General features: G+C 40.1%; 1 protein-coding gene across 11 annotated transcripts in view; it reads left to right on the forward strand.

Moving 5' to 3' along the window:
* Cdc42bpa (CDC42 binding protein kinase alpha) overlaps window positions 1–21,254 on the forward strand; it is a 296,605-nt gene that overhangs the window by 31,438 nt on the left and 243,913 nt on the right. For all 11 annotated transcript variants that reach the window (XM_045157818.1, XM_045157767.1, XM_045157782.1 and 8 more), the window contains exon 2: window positions 12,451–12,542. In XM_045157818.1, coding sequence (XP_045013753.1) covers window positions 12,451–12,542 — 92 coding nt within the window. The remainder of the gene's footprint in view (window positions 1–12,450; window positions 12,543–21,254) is intronic.

Consider the following 21,254-nt stretch of genomic DNA (forward strand, 5'->3'; position numbering starts at 1 on the left):
TGGAATTCACTATGTAGTCTCAGGGTAGCCTCGAATTCATGGTGATCCTCCTACCTCTGCCTCCCGAATGCTAGGATGAAAGGCGTGTGTCACCACACCCAGTTTTAACTGTAAATTATTGAGAGCTGTGCAGTAAAGTTACTTAATGGAGGATTTGCCAGTTTTTCTTTGTAAGTCTTGTTAGTTTTTGCCCATTATACATTTAGAAGTTAGATTAATTAGATCCATAAATGTAGAATTTTATGTTTCTGGTGAATTGCACTTTTTAATCTAATGACCATCATTTAAGGCTTTTTGCCTTAAATTTCTTCTTTTTCGCCTCATTTATATCTAAGGAATATATTTAGTTAGTATTTACCTGGTTTGTCTTCTTTTGAAATTCTTTTTATTTTCATTCATTCTGTATTTTGGATGGCTTTTAGAAACAGCATATCTGTGAGTTAATTTTCACATTGTTGTTACTGAGTTATCTGACAAAAGGAACATACATGACTGGATGGATTGAACAAACCAGTTTATTTTTTTGTTACAATAAACAGTAATAAAGTTATGTAAATACTTTTGTAATTAAAAGAAAAAAAAAACAACTTAAGGAAGAAAGGGTTTATTTCAGCCTACAGTTTGAGGGCATACAGTCCATCAGGGCAAGAAGGCACATTGCAGGCATTTGCAGTCAGGAAACAGAGTGAGCAAGAAGGAGAGTTTGGCTAGAGTCTGGTTGAGGTCTCACAAAAACTTGAAAAGTAGATAGGTTAAGTATCTTACCCAAGGTTGCACAACTATTCAATTTTTATGACTATGAATCCATATCCCTCAATTACTCAATGAACTTGACTTTTTTCCTTAAAGATTTTGTTTATTTTTATTTTATTTGAGAGAGACCTGGAAAGAGGCAGAGAGGGGGTGGGGAGGGAGGGAGGGGGGGAGGGAGGGAGAACGGGTACACCAGGACCTCCAGTCACACTGCAAATGAACTCCAGATGTGTGCGCCCCCTTGTACATGTAGCTAACGTGGGTCCTGGGAAATCGAGCCTTGAACTGGGGCCCTTAGGCTTCACAGGCAAGTGCTTAACCACTAAGTCATCTCTCCAGCTCCCCTCCTTTTTGAGGTAGGGTCTCACTCTAGCTCAGGCTCACCTGGAATTTACTATGTATTCTCAGGGTAGCCTCGAACTCTTCAGCAATCCTCCTACCTCTGCCTTTCAAATGCTGGGATTAAAGGCATGTACCACCACACCCAGCGATTTGTGACTTTTTAAATCCATTTTTTGCATGCATAGGTATATGTGGAAGCTAGAGACAGCTCAGTGGCTATATAACAGCTTCCCATGTAAGCATGAAGACCTTAGTTTGGATTCCCAGCACATGTAAAATGTGCACTTGTAATCCAGTTCTTGGGAGGCAGGGACAGGCAGATCTCTAGGACTTGCTGGCTAGTTTATTTAGGTGTCTCAGTGAGCTATAGGCTTAGCAAGAGATCCTGTTTCAAATAATAAGATGAAGAGTGATAGGGAAGACACCAGACATTGATCTCTGGCCTCCACACATACCAGTATAAATGTGCACACACACCTAAATACATATGTACTCACACATGTATACATATGAATATATGCATGTACATGGTACACACATACACATGCCAACCTCAAAATAAATAAAAAACTCAAACAACTCCTTGACTTGGGTTCTTTTATTGGGTCAGCCTGCAAGTGCAGTTTAGAAGAGGTAAGTAGTATGAGGTTATGTAGTTAATAAATGACAAACTGTAGTGTTGAAGCCAGGTTTCTCTAACTTAAGATTCCATATTTTTAATTATGTATTTCTCTGCTTTCAGTAATAAATTATAATTCCTTACTTTACTGTGCCCTATTTTCATTCTCCACAGAAGTTACCTCTGATTCTTTGATTGTTCAATGAGTATGCACTCTTCCTCAGCTCCTCACCTTCTTTCTCCTTCCCTGGGCTAAGGGTAGAACCCATGGTCTTACACATGCTAAGCAAGCACTAACCACTGATTTTACACCTACAGCCCAAAATAGACATGAATATTTGTAAGTCATAGAGCTCAAAGGGACTGTCAGTGGGTCATCTTACTTGGTTTATTATTTATTTATTATTTTGAGGTAGGCCCAACAGACTGGCCTTTTTTTTTTTTTAATGATACAGAGAGAATTGGTGTGCTAGGGCCTGCAGCCACTGCAGTTGCACTCCGGACATGCCCCCTTGTGTGCATGTATGACCTTGTGCGCTTGTGTCACTGTGTGTCTGGCTTAGGTGGGTCCTGGAGAGTTGAACATGAATCCTCGGGCTTCTCAGGCAAGCACATTAACTGCTGAGCCATCTCTTCAGCCCCCTTATTTGGTTTATTTTTGATACAGGATCTTGCTATATAGCTCAGCCTGACCTTGAAGTCATGATCCTCCTGCCTCAGTTTCCTGTGTGCTAGAATTAGAGATATGTGTCACCTTACATACACTGTCTTCCACTCCCTGTGAACTACTTGGAGAAAGTATCTTGGGTCTTGGCCTTAACAGAGGATGTTGATTCTAATCCTTTCTTTCTCAGCAACTAGCAATACCTCATTTTCTTGTAGATCTCTATGTTAGGGCCTGTGCTTCGGACCAGTGTTTTCAAACCAGTGCTATTTTATTTAATTTTTTTAAAAGCATGTGGTGTGTGTGCGGGTGTGCATGGAGGCCAGAGGTCAACATTCGGTCATCTTCCTAAAGTGCTCTCCACATTGTTTTTTGAGACAGGATCTTGCACTAAATCTAGAGTTCACCCATGTAACTAGTTAGCCTCCTGGTACAGGGATTAGAGGAACACGGCACCATGCCTAGCTTTTGTATAGGTTCTGGGGATCCATATTCAGAGTTTTATGCTTGTAAGGCAAGCACTTTACATACTGAGCCATCTATCTAGCCTCTGCTGCTTTTATAGCATATATAAGTATTATAATATCTATGCCCATTTTTAAAGTTTTGATTAGACTGACTTGTTTATTTCTGGTTCTTGGTTGTTTTAGTCAAGGTTCTCTAGAGAAGCAGAAATCACATGGATTATTCGATTGGCTTAAGTGATCACTGTTGCAGTCAGGTTCACACTGCTGGTAGAAATTACCCAACTAAGGGCAGCTTGTGGGAAAAACAGCTTTACTTTGGCTTACAGGCTCGAGGGGGAAACCCCACGATGGCACTGGAAAATGATGGCATGAGCAGGGGGTGGACATCAACCCCTGGCCAACATAAAAGGTGGACAGTAGCCTGGAGAAATGGCTTAGCAGTTAAGGAGCTTGCCTGCAAAGCCAAAGGACCTTGGTTCGATTCCTCAGGACCCATGTAAGCCAGATGCACCAGGTGGTACATGTATCTGGAGTTCATTTGCAAGTGGCTGGAAGCCCTGGTGTGCCCATTCTCCCTCCCCTCCGCCTCTTTCCCTCTCTCAAATAAATAAGTAAAAATAAAATATTAAACAAGGTGGGCAATAATAACAGGAGAGTATGCCAAACACTGGCGTGGGGAAACTGGCTATAATAATACCCATAAGTCCACCTCCAACAATACACTGCCTCCAGCAGGTGTTAATTCCCAAATCTCCATCAGTTGGGAACCTACCATTCAGAACACCTAAGTTTATGGGGGACACCTGAATCAAACCACCACATTCCGCCCCTGGCCCCCATAAACTGTTAACTATTCATGATGGAAAATGCAATGCATGCAGTCCATCTTTAGAAGTCCCCATAGTTGTTATTGATTCCAGTGATGTTCATACATCCCCATAGTCCAAGGTCTTTTAACTGAGCCATAATACCAAAAAAAATCCCCCCAAAGCCTATAATGGCACAGAATAAACATTTATACTGCAAAAGATGGCATTGGGCATAGCAAAGAAATATTCAACCAATACAAGTCCAGGGCAAACACCAAACTCTCTGTAGCTTCAAGTTGAACAGCTCTAGTCAGTGACAAATCTCCAAGTCTGATAATTTTAACCAGCAACAAGTCTCTGGTATTCCAATTCTGCCCCTCTAGCTAGGCTATTCACAGTCCTGGAAAACTTCATTGGGGCCAGCAGCTTTCCTTAGCAGCCATCTCATGGTCCCGGCATTTTCAGTGGGTCTCCACTGCAATCCACAGTTCACCCTCATGGCTCCACATTTCCAGGTAGGGTGACAGTTTGTAAATCCAGAGGGGAATAAAGCAAACTTGAACAAAAGGACACTTCTTGAACACTCAGGCCCCTTCAAAAGAGTCTACATTCTTCTTGTTGCCCCAGTGCAGGTCAGCTGGCCCAATCTCAATGGTTGTAATTTCTCAAACAATTTGCAGGTGAATGGGCAGCAGTTTAGGCCCACAGATTTCATTTTTTCTGTGCTATATTCCTCTGCTCACACTGGTTCGTTTCTATGCAATGCAACCCTGAACAACTTCTCAGGACACAGGCATAAGAGCAAGCTTCTCACACAAACTGCTAGCCCATCACAAGCAAAGCTCTTTCTCACCCTCATAAGCCAAACCTCACAGTCCACAGTTCTAACTGCATTCTGGTCTTTCAACTGTGACCAGAATAGTCCATTAAGCTGTACTTATAGCACTGCAAGGCATCTCTTAGGCCAAGGTTTCAAATCTTTCCACATTCCTCTTGAAAATCAGCTCCAAAAGGCCAAAGCTGCACAGACAGGTGTCTAGCAGCAATCCCACTCCTTGGTACCACTTTACTATTGCAGTCAGGTTCTCATTGCTGGTAGAAATCACCCAACTAAGAGCAGCTTGTGGGAAAAAGAGGTTTATTTTGGTTTACAGGCTTGAGGGGAAGCTCCACAATGGCAGAGGAAAATGATTGCATAAGCAGAGGGTGGACATCACCCTCTTGCCAACATAAGGTGGACAATAACAGTAGGAGTGTGCCAAACACTAGCATGGGCAAACTGGCTATAACACCCATATGCCCGCCCCCAGCAATAACACTGCCTCCAGCAGGTGTTAATTCCCAAATCTCCATCAGTTGGGAACCTAGCATTCAGAATACCCAAGTTTATGGGGAACACCTGAATCAAACCACCACAATCACATATAATAGAGACTGAAAAGTACCTTGATGGCTGTCTATAGGCTGAATGGCTTAGGAATGCAGTAAGGGTGTAGTCTCAGAACCCTGAAACCTTAGATGCTGATGATGCACCCTTGAGTCCAAGGCTAAAGGGCCAAGAGCCCTATGGAGGGAGAGCTTTTGATGCAGGTCTTAAGTCCAAAGAATCAAAAGTCTGAATGAAGTTCAAGAGTAGCAATGGTGGCAGCAGCAGAGGTAGCTGCAAGCATATCAGCTCTTGAAGTAAAAGCCAGAGAGAGCAAGAGAATGTGCGAGCACGACAGTGTTTACCCCGTCTGCCACTTTTCTTTCTTTACTGGTTTGTTAAGGTAGGATCTTGCTCCAGCCCAGGCTGACCTGTACTTCACTATGTAGTCTCAGGGTGACCTCGAACTCACCATGATCTTTCTACCTCAGTTTTCTATTTTGTCTGAGTCTGTAACCACTTGTATTGCACCTGTCTGACCACATTCAGGGATGGTCTTCCCTCTTCAGTCTACTGACTGACGTGCTGCTCTTGTCTGGAAACATCCTCACAGACACAACAGGCAGTGTGCTTTACTAAGTCTCAGAATCTCTCAGTCAAGTTGATAACCTAAATTAATTATCCCATTGGTGGTATTCTTTTTTCTCTGAGTTTCATTGTATACTTAATTTCTCATGATGTCTATTTTATTCAGGAATTTTGTTTGTTGCATAGTTGTATGTGTGCAGACCTGTTACTTGTGCTTATTGTGTATCAAATCAATGTGTATGGCCTGTTCAATAATATAACTTAATTATTTTCAAAATTATTTTTAATTATTTTCCTTTTTATTGACAGCTTCCATACTTACAGAAAATAAACGATGTTAATCCCTTCCCTTCCCTTCCCCTCCCCTCTTCCACTTTCCTCTTCACAGATCTGAGTTCTTTTGCTTCTAGGGTTATTCATTTATTTGCTCATTAATTAGTGAGTTAGGGTCTCAGGAATTGTTTTTCTTTTTTTAATCATTTTATTTATTAGATACAGAGGGACGGGGGGGGGGGAGATAGAATGGTTGTGCCAGGGCCTCTAACCACTGCAGATGAACTCCAGATGCATGCGCCATGATGTGCATCTGGCTAATGTGGGACCTGGAGAATTGAACCTGGGTCCTTACGCTTTGGAGGCAAGCACCTTAACTGCTAAGCCATCTCTCCAGCCCTGTTTTTCTTTTTTAAAAAAATTATTTATTTATTTATTTGAGAGCGACAGACACAGAGAGAAAGACAGATAGAGGGAGAGAGAGAGAGAATGGGCGCACCAGGGCTTCCAGCCTCTGCAAACGAACTCCAGACGCGTGCGCCCCCTTGTGCATCTGGCTAACGTGGGACCTGGGGAACCAAGCCTCGAACCATGGTCCTTAGGCTTCACAGGCAAGCGCTTAACTGCTAAGCCATCTCTCCAGCCCTTCTTTCTTTTTTTAAAAGAAATGATATGTATGTATATGAGTGTGTGTATATATAATTTTTTGTTTATTTATTTGAGAGTGACAGAGAGAAAGGGCAGAGAGAGAGATGAGAGAGAGAGATGAGAGAGAGAGAGAGAGAGAGAAAGAATGGGTGTAACAGGGCCTCCAGCCACTGCAAACGAACTCCAGATGCATGCACCCCCTTGTGCATCTGGCTAACCTGGGTCCTGGGGAATCGAGCCTTGAACCGGAGTCCTTAGGCTTCACAGGCAAGTGCTTAACTGCTAAACCATCTCCAGGGCTCACAGCCACTGCAAACAAACTCCAGATGCATGTGCCACTTTGTATGTGGGTTTTAAATGGGTACTCGGGAATGGAACCTAGTGTTGTAGACCGGTTCACATTGCTGGTAGAAGTCACCCAACCAAGACAAGCTTCTGGGAAAAAGAGATTTATTTTGACTTACAGGCTCAAGGGGAAGCTCCACGATGGCAGGGGAAAACAATGGCATGAGCAGAGGGTGGTCATCGGCCCCTGACCAACATAAGGTGGACAATAGCAATAGGAGATTGTGCCAAACACTGGCATGGGGAAACTGGCTATATAACACCCATGAGCCCGCCCCCAGCAATCCACTCCCTCCAGGAGGCATTAATTCCCAAATAGCCATCAGCTGGGAACCTAGCATTTAGAACATCTAAGTTTATGGGGGAAACCTGAATCTAACCACCACACCCAGGTTAGGCTTTTCAGGCAAGTACCTTAAAAGCTGAGCCATCTCTCTCCAACCCTCTGAGTTTGAATTTTATCTTTTGCTTTTATTAGGTATCTTATTAGGTATGTAGTCTCTAGCCACTTGTTTAGTCTTTCCAAAGGCTTTTCTTTTCTGTACAATGGGAACAGAATGATTATGTGAGTGGCAGATAATGCATGGCAGTTCTTAGAACAGTGCTTGTCTTACACAGTTCCCAATAAAATGGCACAGCTAAAAATGCTATCACATACAAAGTTTGTCCTCAGTACTTAGTGTGCTATTTTCCCAGGGAACAAGATTTGGTGAACAAGATTTGGTGCCAGATAGGGTACCAAGGACAGATCAAAGAAATGATTCCACCCAAGTCTATCTTGGTGAACTGAGTGTAATTGGGGTTACTTAGAGGGGAATGGGTGAGGGGTTGCCTACATATGGAGCACTGGTAACTTACTGGTTGCTGCACCACTGAAGAAAAAGCCCCCTTCTCCATCCTCCTTTGACTGTTAACCCCTTACATATCCTCAGGGCTTCTACATCTGGTGAGCTGTCTTCTGAGCCCTTCTTTGACTCCCCACCCCCCAAGAAGGAGTATTAAAGGGCCCAGTTTTTCCTTTCCTCACGAGGGAAGGTTAAGTTAATGGTCCCAACCTTGTGAGAGTTTCTGTGGGTAATCACAGCATGGTGTCAAAGACCTTAAGGGCTCTATCATGCTGGGAGTACCCAGTCCCACAGTAGTACTGAATAAGAAGCACTTTTAAAACTGAACTTATTCAGCCGGGCGTGGTGGTGCATGCCTTTAATCCCAGCACTCGGGAGGCAGAGGTAGGAGGATCGCCGAGAGTTCGAGGCCACCCTGAGACTACATAGTGAATTCCAGGTCAGCCTGAGCCAGAGTGAGACCCTACCTCGAAAAACCAAAAAAAAAAAAAGCTGAACACATTCAGATAATGATTAGGGACTCTTTTTTCCAATGTCACACATTGAAATTTGGTCAGGATTTCAGAATTTTACATAAAATGGTCATGGCATAAGTGGGTATCATGACTTAATAGAGTTCTCTAGAAAGCTACATAATATTCTTGTGGCATTACAATAAATGAAGGTTTATAATATGTACCTTGTGGAATTCTGTGATAAATTATGTGTTAGCTTGGGGCTCTATAAGTGAAAAACAAGATACTTAGCCTATAATTCAAGGGTGCATAAGGAATCAAGGCAGGAATTTAGTCAGTTGGCAGGAGTCTAGACCCTGGAGCAGGAGCTATCAGTCAGAATCAAGCTGTCCTTCATTCTGCTTTTCTCCCTTATTGCCTTCATTTTTGTTCTCTCTGCATAATTGATTTTCTTCTTTGCTTTTAGCTGCATGGTAGAATGTCCCAATCCTTATTAAATTTGGACATTTAATTGTAACTAGCTGTAGAAATTATTTTGTTCCTCAGTTTATGTCATGGTTTCATACTGATTCACTTTAACTGTGACAAGTGAAATTGGGCTTTACTACACACACACAGACACACACACACACACACACACACACACACACACAGCACCCTTGAGAATTAAGGGGGAAATTTTTAGAGAAAAGGGACAATGGAGGCCATGGTAGGTCCTTTAGAAAGTCTGTGCCACAAGTAAGGCACTTAACTTTACAGCACTTAAGAAAGTCAAGGTATTGTCATCATTATATGGCATAGTACTTTAAAAAAATACTTATTTATTTAATTTTTTATTTATTTGAGAGGTAGAGAGAAAGAGAGAGATAGAGAGAGTGAGAATGAATGAATGAATGGGTACGCCAGGGCCTCTAGCTATAACAAACAAACCAGATGCATGCTTCACCGTGTGCATCTGGCTTACGTAGGTCCTGGGGAATTGAACCTCTGTCCTTTGGCTTTGCAGGCAGGCACCTGAACCACTAAGCCATCTCTTCAGCCCTAAACATTTATTATTACTATTATTGTTTTTTCAAGGTTGGGTCTCACTGTAGCTCAGGCTGACCTGGAATTCACTATGTAGTCTCAGGGCGGCCTCGATCTCACGGCAGTCCTCCTACCTTTGCCTCCCAAGTGCTGGGATTAAAGGTGTGCACCATCATGCCTGGCCAACATTCATTTTTAAAAAATATTTTTCTTTATTTATTTGCAACAGAGGGAGAGAGAGAAAGAGAGACAAGGAGAGAGAGACAGAGAATGATAGGGTAGGACTGTGTTGCACAAGCTAGATTTGTCCTCCTGGGTTCAGTGATCTTTCTATTTCAGCTTCTTAAGTAGCTGGAACTAAGATGGATATCATCATGCCTCGTTTACTATGTATGCTTAGCATCTTAGTTTTTGTTTCTTTGAGGTAGGGTTTCATGCTAGCCCAGGGGGACCTGGAATTCACTATGTAGTTTCAGGTTGGCCTCAGACTCATAGCAATCTTTTTTTTTTTTTTTTTTTGGTTCATTTTTTATTTATTTATTTGAGAGCGACAGACACAGAGAGAAAGACAGATAGAGGGAGAGAGAGAGAATGGGCGCGCCAGGGCTTCCAGCCTCTGCAAATGAACTCCAGACGCGCGCGCCCCCTTGTGCATCTGGCTAACGTGGGGCCTGGGGAACCGAGCCTCAAACCGGGGTCCTTAGGCTTCGAAGGCAAGCGCTTAACCACTAAGCCATCTCTCCAGCCCATCATAGCAATCTTCTTACCTCAGCTTCCTTCCAGCTTCCTTCCTGAGTGTTGGGATTAAAGGCGTGTGCCACAACACCCGGCAACACCTTAGATTTTAAACTCTTCGTTAAAATATAATATTGCAGGCTGTATTTTATTTATATTTATTTGTTTTCTTGTACTAGTTTACACATCATCCTGGATATTTTGACACATAGTAATTTTTTATTATGTATTTCTGAGTAGTTTCTAATTATCTTGCTAATTTCTTCCTTTGAATTTCAGAGTTTACAGGCTTTCTTAGTTATTTTTATTTTATTTATTTGTACTAGTTTCACTGTATACATATTTGGTTTTTGTGTATTCAGTATTTTGAAATTTATTACAGAGAGTTTTCTGGTTTGATATTATCAAAGATTGAATGTGTGTTTGAATATAATATCCTCCAGTTATTTGGAATATTATTACGTGTTGCTCCAGTGTAGAGGCTTAATTGGGTCTGTTTGTGGTATCAATTAGAGAGAGACCTGTACTAAAATGTCTAGGAAGGTGCGCAAATTCTGACTTTTGGTTTTAATATTTTGTGGTTATATCATTGGGTGCATACATGTTTAGAATCATTGCCTGGCTAGTTGAACTTTTGTTTTTCATAATCATCATGTATAGCTTCTTTTCATCTCTCTTCTAATGACTTTTGTTCTTTTTTTTACGAACATGGTAAACTTAGTTTTTTTGAGAGGAGAGGAAGGAAATGATCAATTTGCCTCTTTTCTATGCTGGCATTTTATGTAACTTCAAATAAGAACGTACTTTAAAAAAACTAGAAATTTAGAATCATTGAATTTAAACAGTGTTTATTTGCAAAAGATCTGTAAAAATATACCAACTTTCAACAATAATGGTAAAGAAAAACAAAATAGACTGGGAAAACCCCCTTACTGTTTGACATTAAAAAGGGGTTATCCATCCTGTGTATTTGGTAGAGTTTTGAAAACAAAAATACTATTAGTCACTGATTCCTAAAAAGTTAAATGTGAATGTGCTGGCTAATTCATAGACAGTATCATTAATATAGTTGCTATATGGAGAAAAAGAAAATATGGGCAACAATAATGCAAAATGGATAAATTACCAAAAGTCCACAGAAAAGACACATGCTAGGTGTTTTCATTAGCAAGTTTTGCCAGACCTTTAACTCATAGTTAACTAACAACCTTTGATGGTTTTACTGATTTTTTTTTCCACACTGATATCATTAAACAAAGTAGAATCATGGTGCTTTAGTGAATAGTAAAGGAGAGGAGACTCTGCATTTTTAATGAGATGGATTTGTCACTGGTGCCAAACCAGATGAAGATAGTATAGACAAAGACAAACATTGTTTATAAACACAGAAGAAAAACTAAATGAAATTAAAGCTAAACAATTTTATCTCTCTACTGAAAAATAAAGCCAAATAAGGTTTTATTTATCTCTATAAAAGAGTGGTTTATGTTCTCGATTTTACTTAAGCAGTATGCCATGTTAAGACAGTAGAAAAGAAAAACCCAAATCTCTAGGGATGGTGGTCAGCTAATGACCCCATCAGTTGTGTGTGACAGTACATGTTAGTTGCATTCCTTCTACTTCTTAGTGGTTTCTGATTTTTCAACAGAATTTTGATGTATTTAATTGGTAAATAATAGACTATCCCTGTTAAATTTGCATGTTTTTAATTTCAGGTGAGTAGTGTTGCATTAGTAATTTGTATTTAACCACACAAAGTTTTAAATGGAGTAAAATTTAATGTATAATTTGTTTACTCAAAGACAAGGTTTGCTGGGGCTGGAGAGATGTCTCAATGGTTAAAGGCACTTGCTTACAAAGCCTTATGGGCCTGGTTTGGAAAAGTAGTGTATGTGTCTAGAATTCATTTGCCAAGGCAGTAGATCCTGGTACATCCATGTTCACTCTCTTGTTTGTCTTTATTCTCTCTAAAATAAATAAAAAAAAAATTTTTATAAAAGACAAGACCTGCAGCTTAGCATGGTGGCACATGCCTCTAATCCCAGCAGTTGGGAGGCAGAGGTAGGATTGCCAGAGTTCAAGGCCACCCTGAGACTACACAGTAAATTCCAGGTCAGCCTGAGCTAAATTGAGACCCTACTTGGTTGCGGGGGGGGGGGGGGGGTGAGGGGGTGGGGGAGGCAAGCCTATTTCATTCATATCTCTAGCATCTTAGAAAATACTTGGCATACTGGGGGTAAACTGAACAGATGAGTAGCAAATTATGTACTACATAGTGAACTTTGGGCCAGCATGAGGTACATGGTAAGTAAGTCCTTCTCATAAACAAACCTCACACAAATAAGAATTGTTTTCTTAGGGGAATTAATTCATTGTCATGTAAGTGATGAAAATTTTAAGACATTTAGCATTAGTTCTTAATTATAACTTGAATTTTATTGTGTATGAAATGCTTATCTATTCCATATATAATTTATATCACATTTCTTCAGCTGATGTTGCTTTTTTGTTTCAGCTAAGCCATTTACCTCTAAAGTGAAACAGATGCGATTACACAGAGAAGACTTTGAAATATTAAAGGTGATTGGTCGCGGAGCTTTTGGGGAGGTAAGAAACCATTGTATAAAATGTTTACTAATTGTTTCAAAGTGTATTTTAAACATTTGTGACATAATTTAACAGAAATATTTACTTTCTGTCATAATTTATGTTGCTGATCAGGAAATATATGTGCATATCTAGTCACATAAAGTTTGTGTGTATGTGGCGTGTGTGTATGTAGGTTAGAAGACAACCTCAAGTGATGTTCCTCAGGAACTTCATCTGTTTTTTTTTTAATTTTTACAATTTTTATTAGCATTTCCCATGATTATAAAAAAAAAAATCCCATGGTAATTCCCTCCCTCCCCACCCCCCACACTTTCCCCTTTGAAATTCCATTCTCCATCATATTACCTCCCCATCACAATCATTGTACTTACGTATATACAATATCAACCTATTAAGTACCCTCCTCCCTTCCTTTCTCTTCCCTTTATGTCTCCTTTTCAACTTACTGGCCTCTCCTACCAAGTATTTTCATTCTCATGCAGAAGCCCAGTCATCTGTAGCTAGGATCCACATATGAGAGAGAACATGTGGCGCTTGGCTTTCTGGGCCTGGGTTACCTCACTTAGTATAATCCTTTCCAGGTCCATCCATTTTTCTGCAAATTTCATAACTTCATTTTTCTTTACCGCTGAGTAGAACTCCATTGTATAAATGTGCCACATCTTCATTGTCCACTCATCAATTGAGGGACGTCTAGGCTGGTTCCATTTCCCAGCTATTATAAATTGAGCAGCAGTAAACATGGTTGAGCACGTACTTCTGAGGAAATGAGATGAGTCCTTTGGATATATGCCTAGGAGGGCTATAGCTGGGTCATATGGTAGATCAATCTTTAGCTGTTTTAGGAGCCTCCACACTCTTTTCACAATGGCTGGACCAGATTGCATTCTCACCAGCAGTGTAGAAGGGTTCCTTTTTTTCCACATCCCTGCCAACATTTATGATCATTTGTTTTCATGAACATCATCTGTTTTTGAGACAGTCTCTTATTAGCCTGGTGCTTGCCAGTTAGGATAGATTGGCTGGCCTGTAAACCGTTTCCACCTCTCCAGTGCTAGGATTACAAATGCACACCACTATGCCTAGTATTTTTATGTGGGTTCTGGGACTTGAACTCTGGTAATCATGGTTGTGAAACAGTCACTTTACTAACTGAGCTGTATCTTCCCATACCCTGGAAAATACATTATAAAGTTGGGAATAAAATAGTTCTGTATGGAGTTGTTTTCTAAGGTGTTTCATATTTTCACATGTACTTCATATGTCAATATAATATTGAATAATTTTCTGTACTCTTTGTTTCTTGGCTTGTTTATCTGTCTTTGTGCCAGTACCATACCATTTATACTATTTTATCTTATAAGGAGTCTTAATATCTGGTAGTATATATACTCTGATTTACCTTCTCCTCTTCTGTTTTAAAAAATTATTGATAGTTTATATACAAGTATATAATGCATTTTAATTATGATCTCTACCTACTACCTTCTCTTGACTCTTCTCCCTGTCTTCTCTTTCAGTGAACCTCTTCATCCCAACTACTCCCTCTTCTATTTTGACATCCTCCCCCCCCTTTCCTCCTCTCTCTCTCTCTTAGGCATAGTCTTAGGCTGATCTGGATCTCAGTTTGTAGCTCCAGGTGGCTTCAAACACAGCAATATTCCAATCTCAGCCTTCTAAGTGCTGGGATTATAGGCTTCAAACTCTTTGTTTTTTTGATTAGCTAACAGAATTTCTAAAATTATAATTTCCAATTTGATTTTAAAGTGAAATTAATTAAAAATTTAGCTAGCTAAATCAAGTGGATATAACTACCTGATTTTTGACAAAAAAGCAAAAAATACAAATTGAACAAAAGTTAGCATCTTCAACAATTGGTAATGGGAAAGCTGAATATCTATTTGTAGAAAAATGAAACTAGATTCTTATTTCTCCCTCTACACAAAACTCAACTCCAAATGGATCAAGGCCTTCAATGTAAGGCCTCAGACTCTGAAACAGCTAGAGGAAAAAGTAGGATACAATCCAAGATATAGGCATAGGGAAGGACTTTCTGAATAGAATTAGAATATTTCTAGCATTGATGATAATTCCCCCTGCATAGCCTGTTGAGTATGTTTATTGCTTGCTATGATGTAATGTATTCCTTCCATTATTCTCTCTAGAGCTTCTTAGATGTTTTAAATTTCTTTATTTTTATAAAGCCACTTTTAAAAATATTTATTTAATTAGTTAATTAATTTGACAGAGAAAGAGTGAGTGAGAGAGAAAGACTCCAGCCACTGCAAACAAACTCCAGACTCATGCACCACCTTGTGCATCTGGCTAACTTGGGTTGTGGGGAAGTGAACCAGGGTCGTTTGGCTTTGCAGGCAAACATCTTAACTGCTAAGCCATCTCTCCAGCTCCAAATTTCTTTTTTTCATTTATTTTTATTTTTATTTCTTTATTTATTAGAGAGAGAGGAAGAAGCAGAGAAAGAGAGAGGCAGATAGAGAATGGGTGAGCCAGTGTCTAGTCACTGCAAAGGAGTTCCAGATTCATGCACCACTTTGTGCGTCTGGTTTACGTGGCTCCTGGGAAATCTAACCTATGTCCTTTGGCTTTGCAGTCAAACACCTTAACTGCTAAGCCATCTCTCTAGCCTGGTTATAAATTTCTTTTTTTTTTTTTGGGGGGGGGTTTCAAGGTAGCATCTCATTCTAGCCCAGGCTGACCTGCAATTTACTAGGTAGTCTCAGGGTGTCCTCGAACTCATGGTGATCCTCCTACCTCTGCCCCCCAGTGCTGGGATTAAAGACGTGTGCCACCACTTCAGGCTTAGCCTAGTTGTAAATTCTTTAGCCTGCTTTTATTATGAAATGTTTTCATTTCTCCGATTTGCAAAAGATAATTTTGCTGGGTATAGTAGTTTTGCGTTGGCAGCTCTAGTTTTTCAATACTTGAAATACATTGTTTCAAGCCTTTCTGGCTTTTAGAGTTTCCATTGAAAATATTTGCTGTTATTCTGATAGACTTGCCTTTACATATGACTTAATGTTTCTCTCTTGCAACATTCAGTATAATTTATTTGTTCTGTGAATTTAGTATTTTAAATATAATATGACAAGGGGATTTTCTTTTTCTGTCATGTCTGTTTGGTGTTCTGTATGTCTCTTGTATGTGGCTAGGCATCTTTTCTCTAGACTTGGGAAAATTTATTTTTTTATTATTTTGCATGTGGTATGTATATGAGAAAGAGAGAGAGGAGAGGAGAGGAGAGGGAGGGAGGGAGGGAGGAAAGTGTTTCTGTGTGTCCTTGTGGCATCTCACATATTCATCTAAGGTGGGGCCTCTTGCCTGGAGTAATTGGAGCTGAATATCAGGTGTTCTCCTCCATTGCTCTTCCACTCATTTTTATTTGAGTCAGAGTCTCTTAGTGATGCTGGAGCTTACACATTTTCATGAACTGGGAAATCCCCTGGTTGCTTTGCCTCCCTTTGTCAGATTAGGGTTATAGGCATGCATGGTCATACCCAGCTGTTTACATGGGACCTGGAGATTCAAATTCTGGTAGTTTCAGGCTGTCATATTTGTGTAGGAAGTATATATGTTACTGCTGAGCCATCTTTCCTGCCTCTTCAATCATTAAAAAATTTTGTTTTGTCAGAGTCTTAGAGCTAGAGAGAGAAAAATAGAGATAGATTGAGAATTGGTGTGCCAGGGCCTCCACCACTGCAGTTGAACTTCAGATGCTTGTGCCACCTAGTGGGCATGTGTGAGCTTGTGCTTGACTCACTTTTGTGCCTCTGGTTTATATGGGATCTGGAGAGAGATTGAATATGGGTAGGGAAGTGCCTTCACTGCTAAGCCATCTCTCTAGCCCTCTTCTATCATGTTATTGTTGTGTTCATATGTTTTATTATTTTTAAATGATCTCATTGGTTTTGACTAACTGATCCAATTCCCCTACCTTGTCTTCAAGGCCTGTTATTCTGTCTTCTCCATCTGTTCTATTGGTGTAGTTTTCCATAGAGATATTTATTTGACTTAATGTATTTATCATTTCCAGCTTCATTTCAGTTTGCTTTTTCCTCAGAAGTTACATCTCTTTATTGAGTTCCATATTCTTATCCTGGTTGGACTTACTCTATTCATTTAATTTGTGTTCTGTTTGGATTCATTTATGTATTTATTTGTATACTCTTTGAATTTATGCAGGAATTCATTCAGGCATTTATTCATGCTCTTAGAGTTCTTTTTTTTTTTCTAAATTTTTATTAACAACTTTCATGATTATAAAAAGTATCCCATGGTAATACCCTCTCTCACCCCACTTTCCCCTTTGAAACTCCATTCACCATCATATCCCCTCCCCATCTCAACCAGTCTCTTATCTTATTTTGATGTCAAAATCTTTCCTTCCTCTTATGATGGTCTTGCACAGGTAGTGTCAGGCACTGTGAGGCCATGGATATCCAGGCCATTTTATGTCTGGAGGGAGCATGTTGTATGGAGTCCTACCCTTCCTTTGGCTCTTAAATTCTTTCAGCCACCTCTTCTGTATTAGCTCCTGAGCGTTGGAAGATATTGAGCTACTGAGCACTGTAGTCATTTCTTTCCATCATCATGATACCTTCTGAGTCGTCCCAAAGTCACTGCCACCTGAAAAAAGAGATTCTCTACCAAAAGTGTGAATGGCATTAAAATAAGGGTATGAACATTAACAGAAGTGCTTACTGGGCAGTTTGATAGCATAGTATCTTCATTTAGCCAGACAACAGCAGATGTTACACCCCTAGGGCTCATGACTCCCTCTGTTTTAAGTTTTCAGTATCAGGGATGTATTCCCTCCCATGGAGCAGTCCTCTAGTCCAATAGGAGGGCAGTTGGTTTCACCCATAACAGACGTGCCACTATTGCACCTGTTGGCTCATTTGGCCTGGGTGGCCAAATATAAGGCTTTCAGTGTCCACTGTTGAGTATCTTCAGTGGTGATTTCTCTTTCTCCCATTGAACTGCATACAGAATGGCTTCTTCCAGGTTTCTGTCAGTTGGTCTACATGGAGGAGGTTATCAGCTCAGTTCTAGTAGGATTTTTCAGTGGCCTTGCAGCCCAAGTATGTGGAGTCTTCAGCAATAGGGTCTTACCATCTATTCCTGGTGGGAAACCAAGGGCCTTGGCAATGGCCTGTAATGTTTTGGGGGCATCAGGGACCTCCCTGGCCAACAACTCACTGGAAGCTATCCCATTCCTGGCACTGAAAATCTTCTAGCAACAATCTATGACTCCTGAGTGTTCCATTGTCCAAAAAAGTAGGATTTCATATGATTTATTTATATCCTCTTAGATTTTGTTAGCCCTCCATCTACCTTTCCTTTACTTAGTCTGTTCCCCTGACCTCACCTGGGCTTTTTCAACCCCATTAATCTATTCTTCTACTTACATATATATAATATCATTCTATTAACTACTCCCTCCTTTCCTTTCTCTTCCCTTTATATCTTTTCTAGCTTACTGGCCTCTGCTACTGAGTCTTTTCCTTCTCACACAGAAGCCCAGTCATCTGTAGCTAGGATCCACATATGAGAGAGAACATGCGACACTTGGCTTTCTGGGCCTGGGTTACCTCACTTAGTATAATGTTTTCCAGATCCATCCATTTTCCTGCAAATTTCATAACTTCATTTTTCTTTACTACTGAGCAGAACTCCATTGTATAAATGTGCCAAATCTTCATTATCCACTCATCAGTTGAAGTACATCTAGGCTGGTCCCATTTCCCAGCTATTGTGAATTTAAGCAGCAATAAACGTGGTTGAGCAAGTATTTCTAAGGTAATGAGATGAGTCCTTAGGATATATGCCTACGAGTACTATAGCTGGGTCATATGGTAGATCAAGTTTTAGCTGTCTTAGGAACCTCCACAGTGATTTCCACAATGGCTGGACCAGATTGCATCCCCAACAACAATGTAGAAGGGTTCCTCTTTTTCCACATCCTTGCTAGCATTTATGGTCATTTGTTTTCATGATGGTAGCCAGTCTGATAGGAGTGAGATGGAATCTCAATGTAGTTTTAATCTGCATTTCCCTGATGACTAGGGATATAGAACATTTCTTTAGATGCTTATCTGCCATCCGTATTTCTTCTTTTGAGAACTCCCTATTTAGTTCCATAGCCCATTTTTTAAATTGGCTTGTTTGATTTCTTATTATTTATTTTTTGAGTTCTTTGTATATCCTAGATATTAATCCTCTATCAGATGTATAGCTGGTGAAGACTTTTTTCCTATTCTGTAGGTTACCTCTTTGCTTTATTCACAGTGTCCTTTGCTGTACAAAATCTGTGTAATTTCATGAGGTTCCAGTGGTTAATCTGTGGTTTTATTGCCTGAGCAATTGGGGTTATATTCAGAAAGTCTTTGCCAAGACCAACATGTTGAAGGGTTTCCCCTAGTTTTCCTCTAGCAGTTTCAGAGTTTCAGGTCTGATGTTAAGGTCTTTAATCCATTTGGATTTAATTCTTGTACATGGAGAGAGAGAAGAATCTATTTTCATCCTTCTACAGATATCCAGTTTTCCCAGCACCATTTGCTGAAGAATGGATAACTTTGCAGGATAAAGTAACCTTGGTTGACAATTGTTGTCTTTCAGAACTTGGAATACATCACTCCAAGCCCTCCTGTCTTTTAAAGTTTGTGTTGAGTAATCTGCTATAATCCTGATGGGTTTGTCTTTGTAGGTAACTTGATTTTTCTCTCTAACTGCTTTCAATAGTTTTTCTTTTGTTTTTGTGTTTGGTAGTTTGATTATAATATGGCAAGGAGAGGTTCTTTCCAGGTTTTGTCTGGCTGGTGTTCTAAAGGATTCCAGTATGTGCATTGGCACCTCTTTCCCAGTGTAGGGGGAAGTTTTCTTCTATGATTTTGTTGAAGATGCCTACTATGCCTTTGGAGTGAAATTCTTCTCTTTCTACTATGCCCTGAATTCTTACGTTTGATCTTTTCGTAGTGTCCCGAATATCTTGAAATTCCCATTCATACTTTTCTATAAGTTTGTTTTTCTCTTTGTTGGACTGTATTAAATCTGCCACCTGGTCTACTAGCTTAGATATTCTGTCTTCTCCTTCATCCATTCTACTGGTGAGATTTTCTACAGAGTTTTTTATTTCATTAACTGTGTTCTTCATTTCTAGTAATTTTGACTGTATTTTTTTATTATTTTTATTTCCTTATTTATGTCTTGTATTGATCTCTGTATTTCATGAAATTGGTGTCCTGCATCTTCTTTGATTCCTTTGATTTCCTCTTTGAGTTTTTTCTTTGACTTCTTTGAACAAATTTATAATCATTCTTTTGACATCTTTCTCAGGCATTTCCTCTCACTTGTTCTCACCTGTGGCCATTTCTGATGCATTAATACTTTTTGGTGGATTTATATTGTCTTGATTTTTGGTGTTTCTTGTGTTATAATGTATATATTTTTGCATCTTGGATTAATTTAATGCTTGGATTTTCTAGTTAGCTATGTATTATTAGATGTATCAATCCATCTGATGTTAATATATCTTCAGGGTAGGAGCTTAAGGTGCTAGGTGTGGCTCTTAAGACTCTCAGAGTCAAAAGTGAATCTAGGTGTTGGGTTTGCCAGCTATGAAAGTATTCAAGCAGGCTGAGTCAAACAAAATACAGATAGAGTCTAAAATTTAAACAATGTACACATTCAGTGAAAAACAGCACAGAGTATTTATGCAAGAGTAGGTATTAAGACAACCAGATCTTCTATCAAGAAGGAGGTTAAGATTAATGGTCTGTTGAGGGTTCAGGGTCAGCTTGTGACCAAGTGAGACCCTTCTCTAATGTATAACAGAAGAGGAAACAAAGCCACTATAAATCAAGAAGCAACAAATAACAAGCCCAAAATACAGCTTATTTAAGAATGGCAAATCTGAGCCGGCTGTGATGGCGCACACCTTTAATCCCAGCACTTGGAAGGCAGAGGTAGGAGGATCTCCATGAGTTTGAGGCCGCCCTGAGACTTCATAATGAATTCCAGGTTAGTCTGGACCAGAGTGAGACCCTACCTTGAAAAACCAAAACAAATAAACAAACAAAAAAAGAAAGGCAAATTTCACCATCCGTCACATAATTTATCCTGATATGGAAGGTGCAATTAGCACTTCCTGCTCAGGGCTATATACCAGGTTCATTAGGCGGGTACTGACCTGGTGTAATCCCAGTTATCTTTTGGGATGATTTTGGTCTCAGTTCTGCTGCGCTCCTACTTGGGTCCCTCTTTGGTGCACTGTGGGTTTAAGTAGGATGGCTGGGTCGCTGGACTGCTGCTCTGTTCGCCAGAGCTGGGCATTGGCGGTGGGGGAGGGGAGGTTGTCAATGGTGGCTCTAGTACTCTCGCTGGTCCATTTGATCTTCTACCTCCTGATCTGCTCCTCCATTGTTCACTGCTGTTCTCCCTTCACGTTTCTTGAGTTTGCAAAGAGCTTGGGTATGAGTGGAAAATCCCCTCACCTGGCTTTTCCTGAGGTTCAAGCCGAGCCTGGCAGCTCAGGTCCCTCGGATCTGGAGCTGCTGTTGCTGGAGTTGTTTCTGCCGGCCTGTGTGGGCTTTGGATCTCTCCTACTTCTCTGCTGCTGTTTTAATTTCTTACATACCTCACTTTTTAGTAAAAGTGTATGTTTTGCTTTTTTTTTTTTTTTTTTTTTTTGGT

The sequence above is a fragment of the Jaculus jaculus genome, chromosome 1, assembly GCF_020740685.1.
Source record: "Jaculus jaculus isolate mJacJac1 chromosome 1, mJacJac1.mat.Y.cur, whole genome shotgun sequence".
NCBI lineage: Eukaryota > Metazoa > Chordata > Mammalia > Rodentia > Dipodidae > Jaculus > Jaculus jaculus.